General features: G+C 37.6%; 1 protein-coding gene across 1 annotated transcript in view; it reads right to left on the reverse strand.

Moving 5' to 3' along the window:
* Window positions 1-9,523, reverse strand: part of DPP10 (dipeptidyl-peptidase 10 (non-functional)) — a 1,145,057-nt gene that overhangs the window by 316,693 nt on the left and 818,841 nt on the right. Inside the window, exons 6-7 of the mRNA XM_006895132.1 lie at window positions 2,863-2,915; window positions 2,684-2,765 (exon numbers count right to left, since the gene is read on the reverse strand). Of these exons, the coding sequence (XP_006895194.1) occupies window positions 2,684-2,765; window positions 2,863-2,915 (135 nt within the window). The remainder of the gene's footprint in view (window positions 1-2,683; window positions 2,766-2,862; window positions 2,916-9,523) is intronic.

The following is a 9,523-nucleotide window of genomic DNA, read 5'->3' on the forward strand; positions in this document are numbered from 1 at the left end:
AATGAAATAACATATGAGCAAGAGCCTATGGTGATGAAAGAAGAAGTTCAAGCTTCTTTGAAGGAAATAGCAAAAAATAAGGCCCCAGGAATATTTCAGCTAATATGCTGCCCTGAATGTGCCCACCAAGTTGTGCCAATAAATCTGGAGAACAGAACTTGGCCAACTGACTGGAAGAGATCTATATTTGTTCCCATCCCAAACAAGTGTGACCCAACAGAGTGTGGAAAGTATAGAACAATATCATTAATTTTACGTGCTAGCAAGATTCTACTGAAGATGATCCAAAATCGACTGGAACAGCACATCAGCAGAGAACTACCAGAAGTCCATCCTGGTTTTAGAAAGGGTCATGGTACTAGGGATATTGTAGCTGATGTTAGATGGATCTTAGCTGAAAGCAGGGAATACCAGAAGAATGTCTATTTATGTTTCATTGATTATGGAAAGGCATTTGACTGTGTGGAACTGTGGCTGACTCCGAGAAGAATGGGAATCCCAGACACTTGATCATTCTAATGAGAAACCTATACTTGGACCAAGAGGCAGTCGTCAGAACAGAGCAGGGAAATATTGCTTGTTTCAAAATTGGGAAAGGTGTACGCCAGGTACGTGTTCTATCTCCATACGTTTTCAACCAGTATGCAGAACAGATTATCTGAGAGGCTGTGCTCTATGATGAGAAGTGTGGCATCATGATTGGTGGAAGACCTATTAACAATCTGCGTTATGCAGATGACACAACCCTGCTTGCTGAAACTGAGGAGGACCTGAAATTTTGCTGCAGAGGGTCAAGGACTGCAGCCTTCAGTATGGATTGAAGCTCAATGTCAAGAAGGCAAAGATTCTCATCACTGGACCAATTGGCAGCATCAGGATGGATAATGAAGAGATTGAGATTTTTAACAACTTTAGTCTGCTTGGCTCCACAGTCAACACTCTTGGCACCAGTAGCCAGGAAATCAAAAACATGTACTGCAATGGGAGAGTCTCCTGTTAGGGACTTCTCCAGAGTACTGAAGAGAGCAACCGTGTCACTCTGGAGACTAAGGTGCATCTGATACAGGCCATGGTCTTTGCAATCACTTGTTATGCATCAGAGAGTTGGACAATAACTAGGGAGGATAGAAGGAGAATTTATGCCTTTGACCTGTGGTGCTGGAGAAGAGTATTGAGTGTACCATGGACTGCCAAGAAAACAAACAGATTCACCCTGGGCAGGGTTAAACCAGGCTGCTCCTTGGAGACAAGGATTCTAGGGCTTCATCTGACATAATTTGGACATGTCACAAGAAGGGACAAGTCCTTGGAGAGGGACATCATGCTTGGGAGAATGGAGGGACAGCGCAAGAGGGGAAGACCCTCTATGAAGTGGATTGATTCAGTGACTGAGGTAATCGGTGTGGATGTGTCAGAGGCAGTGTGATTGGCACAGCAGAGCAGGGTTTAGGGCTATTGTACATAGGGCCGCTATGAGTCACAAGGAACTTGATGGTACATAACAACAACAACAACAACATACACATGCACACCAAAGGATAGTTAGTGTATATTCCTGTAAGAGAAAAGAAAGGAAATAACCAGTCCACACAAAAACACCAAAAAGTCAGCATTTAAAATAACTCGTTACATCGAAGTTATTGAAATCTAAGAACTGAAGACATATGATGATAAAATCCCACAATTGACCTATAGATCAAAGTACTAGCATTACAAATATCAACTTGGAATAAGGTACATAAGATTTCAATTTTGGCTTTCATATGTTTTTCTGTTTGCACTTAACAAGAGTAAAATCAATGAATAAAATGTCAAGGTAAAACTGCATAAAGATACATCTACCAAAGCATCATTATGCAAAATATATGAAGAATTATTTTTTAACTGAAAATAGGGATAAAGTGTGAAAAGAACTGGGAAAAAGACATTAATATGTGTTTCATTTATGCTGTTGTTGCATGCTATTGGGTTGGAACTGAGCAGCAACTGATCAGCTGGTTTTCAGAGGCAGTAAATTGTACAGGAGGAGACTGCCCATCTTTTCCCCAGAGAGCAGTTGGAGGATTTCAACAACATACCTTTGCATTCAATGGCTGTTTAGGTTCTTAGCACTAAACTACCAATAAATGCACCCCCTCCAGTAAACACAGGAATTTTTTTTTTCAAGCTCATTAGGACCAAAGAAATAGAAAATATTCCTAATAAAATCAATTTCACCTCATTTTGCCCTAGTATTAAGGAACTCTCGTGGTCTGGTGCATCGTGTGCTGAGCTCCTAATCTAAAGATTGGTAGTTCAAAGTCACCAGCTGTTCTGTTGGAGAAAGAGTTTCTTCCCGTCAAGATTTACACCCTAGAAACCAGATGGAGGGTTCTTATGTTTCAGAATAGAGTTGACAGCAGTAGGTGTGTTTTGGGGAATTTTTAAGTTCCTTTATTACTGAGTTTTGTTATAGATTTCATTGTTGTCTAGCATATTAATCACACATATTTTAACTCTTTCCTTTAAGTGAATTTGAAACAATACTCGTATAATTCGATATATTCTTAACTAAGACCAGTAAATTAAAGGCAGTAAGGTACTCTGAGAAGAAAATCAAATACAGCACAGCAATGTTGCAAGGTAAGTATCTGTCACAGGCCTGGGCTCACATTACTGGGTGGCACTAAATGCCAGTGCTTACCAGCTGCTGGCCTTGTACTCCCCAAGCTGCATACTGCAGGACAGAGTCATCTACTTCTGGGGGATTTAACTCCCAAACTTCCCTTGAAAAACAAAGTAAATGTTGGCATGAATGAATTCACAACTGAAAATTAGGTTGGAGAATGGTTCTCAAAAAAGGAGAAAAATCAAATAACTTACCTAGTGTGAATGTTGTAAATCACATATGAAGCAGTATATGAGTAATGAAAGATCTGAAATGGAAATTTAAAATAAATCACTTTAGTTTGTAATAAAAGTTTCACGTATATTATGTTGATAAAATTCACTAATCAATGCTGTAGAAAAAGAAAACTATGAAAATATAGCAATTCAGGATTTATTACTTCCTCTAAGCCTTTCTTTGCCATATTCTGGTCTCACATACTTTTGACCAGTTTCAAGAGTGACCAGTTCTCCATGGAAAAAAAAGACATCATGCCTGGGAAAGGAGGAGGGTTAGTGAATAAGAAAATGAATCTCAAGGATATGGATTTACATAGTGACTACAACAATAGACTTGCATATATCAGAGGCTGAGGATGGCACAGAAGAGACTTGTTGTTCACAGGATCACTTGGACTTGTAGTCAAATTGGTGACACTTCACAGCACGCCTTTACCAAAGCAATTTTCTAAATCTTATCTTTGCCAGCATTCTCACTCCTTACTCAACCCATTTCATAGTTAGCATATTGTGAATGTATAACATGTTTTTGCTCAACATTTTCAGTGGTTCCCCTTGTCCATAAAATATAATTTAAATTGATATTCTAGGATTTTTTATACTAGTTTATTTACAAAATTTGAATCCAGTGGATTCAAATTTTGTAAAGGTGTTTACACTTAACACAAATTATGCGATACTATTTCAGCCAGTTTACATTGCAATCAAATTAGATCCATTTTCCTTGTATTTGTCAACATTGTGGTTGGGTGGTGTTGAGTCATTACCAACTTACAAGGATCCCATGCACAACAAAATGCAGTAACAGCCAGTCCCGTGCATCCCCATAGTCGCTTCCATGCTTGGGCAAGCTGCTGCAGCCACTGTGTTCCAAGCTGTCGTGTTCTTACAGAGATTTTTCTTAGATATCCTACAGTAATTCAATTGGGTATTTTATAATCCCTGTAGAGAGCACATATTGATTCTTCAATAAAAAGCGATCTCTTTTTTTCTTATTTTTTTATTATACTAGGTTATTTACAAAATTTGAAAACATTGTTTTTCAGAACAGATTCTTCCAATTTCCCTCACTCCCTCATCAAATTGTACAACCTATGATGATCCCTTTTATAGTTTATCATATGACTGTTCTGTAAACTACACAAATATTTAAGCACATTTCCTTTTCCCATCATAACTTTGCCCAGTCCACTACTTGCATCCATTACTTGGCCAGTACATTGTTGGTGAAAAATGCTCAGTGTTCACTGACTGATATTCTAATGGGGAAAATTCACACAGTCCAAATGTTTTCTTGGTGCAAAACAGAGATTAATGTCCTACAACTCATCATAATAAAAATAAACATGATTTTTTTCATTTGAGATTTGGATTTATTGCTATTTTAGTGAACTTTTACAGAAAGGTTATATTTTTCACTCATTCATCAATGCATAGTTTCCTTTCTCTCCCTTCCAATTCACTTTGTAATGCAAGTCTTGTTCTAGATGGTTAATGATATACATATAATGTCGTATCATCCACAAGTTTCATTTAGTTTTTCCTTCACCTAGTCTATCATTCTTTTCTGGTTCTCCTCACTCCATGTCTGTCTTATTCTTATAAAATAAGAACTGCAATATTCTTTTGCAATAGTCTGTCTTTTACAATATTTATCCTTTTGTGACTATATGACTCAGGAAAATGTCCCAGACACATTCATGTTGTCTAATGTGTTATAAATTCATTACTTTTCAATGTTATGGAATATTCTGTTGTGTGAATATACCACAGTGTTTCTATCACTTTGTTTTTGATGGGCATTTGGGCTGTTTCCATGTCTTACCTACTAACAATGCTGCAATAAAGATGGATGTGCATACACATGTGTATGTCTTGGCTCTGGCTTCTTTAAAGTATATTCCCAATAGTGGGACAGCTCGATCAAATGATATTTATATTTTCAACTTTCTGAAGACGTGTCAGACTGCCTTCTACATTAGTTACACTTTTTTACACCCCTACCAGCAGTGTATGAAAGTTCTAATCTCCCCATATCCATGTCAGCACTTGATTGCTATCCTCTTAAACTTTACTATTGCTGGAGTGAAGTGATATCTCATTGTTGTTTTGATTTGCATCTGTTTAATAACTAGGATTTTTTAAATATTTCTTTATGTGTGTTTTTTTTTTTTTTTGCCATCTGACTTTCTTCTTTGGTGAAGTGTCAATTTAAATCTTTCGCCCATTTTGTAATTGGGTTGTTTGTCTTTTTCTTGTTGAGATGCTGGTTGCTGTTACGTGTCATCAAGTTGGGTACAAAACATACTGATACGAAGAACAAAAGACCTAAATCCAATCCTATCCTTTGCTATCCTCATTATCTCTGACACACATGAGCCCACTGTTGCAGCCAGTGTTCAATCTATCTAGATGAAGGTCTTCCCCTCTTTCACTGATCTTCCACCTTTCCAAGCATCATGTCCCTTTCCAAGAATATCTTCTCCTGGCAACCTGTTGAAAGTATGAGAAAGGAAGCTTTGCCATATTTGCCTCCAAAGAGCACTCTGACTGCACTTTTTCTAAGACATATCTATGTGTTCTTTTGGCAGACCATAGGATATTCATAACTTTTCTCCAACATCACAACACAAAAGTATCAATCCTTCTTTGGTCATTATTACTCTTTGTTCAGCTCTCAGATGCATAGCCATAGCAAGTGATCTCAGATTTGTTATACATCTGAGATGCTGGAGTATTCGATACATTTTCTATATGAGTTCCTTATTAGATATGACATTGCCAAATATTTTTTTTTACCAATCTGTGGCTTCCTTTTATAACCTGTAGGAGAAATTTTTGATTGTGGATAAAGATTTTCTTTTTAGAAAGTTCCATATTACTTGTTTGGCTCCACAATCAACTCTTTTGGAGCCAGCAGTTAGAAAGTCAAAAGATAAATTGCACTGGGAAAATATGTTGTCCCAGACCTCTCCAGAATGAGAAAGAGATCTTACAGACTTAGTAGAATATCCTTGTAGGGTTTCCAAGGCTGCACTGTTCAAGGAAACAGAATACTATGTTTTTCATTATGCAATGAGTTTGAACCACAGACCTCTGAGTCAACACATCTATTTAGCCACTGTGACACTGAAATCCTGTTGAAATATTATAGTTATTGAAAATTTTCTGGATGCATTAAAGCAAGTGAGACCTGAATTATTTATTAGAGACTAATTTATTTGTTTATCTACTTTTAACTGCTCAAACAATAATGATGACATTAAATTCAAACATTGGACCACAAGACAAAATTTAAAAAAAAGTGTATAGTTCTGTCTTATCTAGTAGACAAGGTGAAACAGTACAATAGAGATGGAATAAGAAACAGTAAAATATAGGTTAGGTAAAGAGATGTATATGTTATAATTCCATGAATTTCTCTTGAGTGAAGTGAAGCTACTGAGGCAACATTTTCTCAACCAAACTATCAAGTTGAATTATCAAATATTCGTAGAACTTAAACTGGTACTTTAATTTGTCAAAATCCAATTATTTTTATAACGTTGTTGTTGTTGTTGCTGTTGTGGTATACAGAGGACTCTGGTGGCCTAACGGATAAAGCATTGTATTGTCAACCCAAAGGCTTTGTTTGTTGTTGTTGTTATGTGCCGTCGAGTCGTCTGCGACTCATAGCGACCCTATGTACAACAGCCCTAAACTCTGCTTTGTCCTGTGCCAATCGCACTGTCTCCGACACTCCCATCCCAATTAAACCAATCACTGAATCAATCCACCTCGTAGAGGGCCTTCCTCTCCTGCGCTGTCCCTCCACCCTCCCAAGCATGATGTCCCTCTCCAAGGACCGGTCTCTCCTCACAACATGTCCAAAGTATGTTAGACGGAGCCTCAGAATCCTTGCCTCTAAGGAGCCACCCGGTTTAACCCTTTCCAGGACAAATCTGTTTGTTTTCCTAGCAGTCCATGGTATTCTCAATATTCTTCTCCAGCACCACAGCTCAAAGGCATCAATTCTCCTTCTATCCTCCTTGGTCATTGTCCAACTCTCTGATGCATAGCAGGTGATTGCGAAGATCATGGCCTGTATCAGACGCACCTTAGTCTCCAAAGAGACACCATTGCTCTTCAGCACTTTGAAGAGGTCCCTAAGAGCAGACTTTCCCATTGTAATGCGCCTTTTAATTTCCTGGCTGCTGGTGCCAAGACTGTTGACTATGGAGCCAAGCAAACTAAAGCTGTGTACAATCTCAATCTCTTCACCATCCATCCTGATGCTGCCAATTGGTCCTGTGGTGAGAATCTTTGTCTTCTTGACATTGAGCCTCAATCCATGTTGGAGGCTGCAGGCCTTGACACTCTGCAGCAGGCACTTCAGGTCCTCCTCAGTTTCAGCAAGCAGGGTTGTGTCATCCGCATAACGCAGACTGTTGATAAATCGTCCACCAATCTTGACCCCACATTTCTCCTCATGGAGCCCAGGCTCCCGGATAATCTGTTTTGCATATAGATTGAAAAGGTATGGAGATAGGATGCATCCCTGGAGTACGCCCTTCCCAATTTTGAACCACGCAGTGTTCCCTTGCTCTGTTCTGATGACTGCCTCCTGGTCCAAGTATAGGTTTCACATTAGAACGATCAAGTGTTGTGGGATTCCCATTCTTCTCAGAGTCAGCCATAGGCAGAAGGATCCAATATACCAGCTGCCCCATGGAAGAAAGATGGGCAATCTCTTCCTGTGACACTTAGAGCCTCTGAAAATCCCATGGTGGGTCAGTTAGTTATGAGTGAGTTTCAGCTTGACAGAAAAGAGAAAGGTAGGGTATCTACCAAAGAACCTTTCTATCCTTCTCAATTTAAATATCGCAGAAGCAAAATGATTTATTTCTTTGAGCTACAATACTAGCTTTACTTAAATAATTATCACACATATTTGATAAAACAATACCAATGTCTCTTTTTGTTTCAATGTATGTCCCTGGTTTTTTTTTTACAATATTGTGTTTTACAGGCTTCATTCTGTCATTTTTCTAGAGTAACTATTAAATTTGAGGTTGCCTTTACTATAGAATAGCAGAAGTAAAAATACTTTTCCTTGTCTGACATGACTTTTTCTAGTCTGACATGCATGTATATACTTAAATTCATATTTCTCTGCAAATTTTATATTTTCAAACAACTACTGTAGCTGACATAGTGATGAGAAATGCAATAAACCTCTGGAAAATGCTTTCCATGTCAGAAAGACTGTCACCAAACAAAGAGACAAGTTTATTCCTAGTATTTAAAAACAAGGTATATCAATGGTTAAAAAATGTCTATCCCATTTATTAACCAATTAATGCATCATATCTGAATTCTGGGCTACCATACATCTTGAAAGAAATGTTTACTATATAGTAATGTTTTAGGCAAAATGAATCACCAAGACAAACACTGAGACAGAGCAGACAATACTGATGCCTTTCTACAGCTGAGAGACTGTGGTCTCTTAAAGTGTTCACCCAAAGAACTTAGATGTCCTCCAGATGGTGTAAATTGGAGGGGGCGGGGGTTGTAGTCCATTCTTGACAGTTTTTTACCTGATAGAACATTTGTTTTTCTCTGCTGGTATGTCAAGGTGGAATGACACAATAAACATGTCAACTGTGACTTGCCGGTAAATTTTAACAGGTAAAAGTAACAAGTTACAGGGATTTAACCTTCTTCTATTGACAGCTACATGTACTACAAAGCTTTGCTTTTTACCATCTACAGATAAGAAGAACCTAGCCTGAGGATAAAACACTATTCTCTAAAATCCTCGTCTTTTGATGTGTGTTTTGATATATTACCAGCAGGTCCCAAATATTTCACGTTTTGTAACTTTTCATAATTGAATTAGTATTATCTGCCCTATGATAAAATAGAAATAATATACATACAGGGCTAGGGGTGAACAGAGCATATTATTGATAGTCTTAAAAAGAGAATTATCCATCAAATTTAGATTTGGTATTACTGGACATCAACATGAAAGCACCCTGGCCTAAAGTCACTCTGTAATAACCCGAATTTCACTCTATATGAACACAATTTCTTTTTTTTTCCCATTGATGTTCTTCAGTTTCTGCTTTCTTATTCTCCTACGTGGGAAAACGCAGGGATAGTATTACTTTTACTGATAATATTTTCCTGCTGCATAGAAGCAAGCCTTGGCATCTATTGAGATTCTTGAATACAAGCAACCACATTTCACAGTTAGAGTCACTTAGAATGACTCTCATTAGGTATTTTTTTATTTCTTTTTTAATTGCATGTTCATTTTAAGCTTCACTTGGAGGGATTTTTAACTTTTTATTGGTTCACATATTATAATTCATATACATCATGTTTAATAAAAGTTGGGTTTGGTTTTTTTATTGGGCATGTTTGTTTTATTTTGGAGTTAGTTTCTTTGTTTTGCATTGGTTTGTTTTAAAATTTCTTTTCACTTTGATCCTCTGGAAAAAGTACAGATTTTGGAAGTCAGCAGACCTTTGGATCTGGGTCCCAGCTTTGGTTTCTCTTGGCTCTGAGAACATGAACAGTTTATTTTACCTCTCTGTGTCCTTTAAATTTTTAAAATTTATTTTATATTGGCTTGCTCAATGTGCCTAAT

The sequence above is a fragment of the Elephantulus edwardii genome, unplaced genomic scaffold (genome assembly GCF_000299155.1).
Source record: "Elephantulus edwardii isolate Elephantulus edwardi_28Jun2011 unplaced genomic scaffold, EleEdw1.0 scaffold00160, whole genome shotgun sequence".
Classification (NCBI taxonomy): domain Eukaryota; kingdom Metazoa; phylum Chordata; class Mammalia; order Macroscelidea; family Macroscelididae; genus Elephantulus; species Elephantulus edwardii.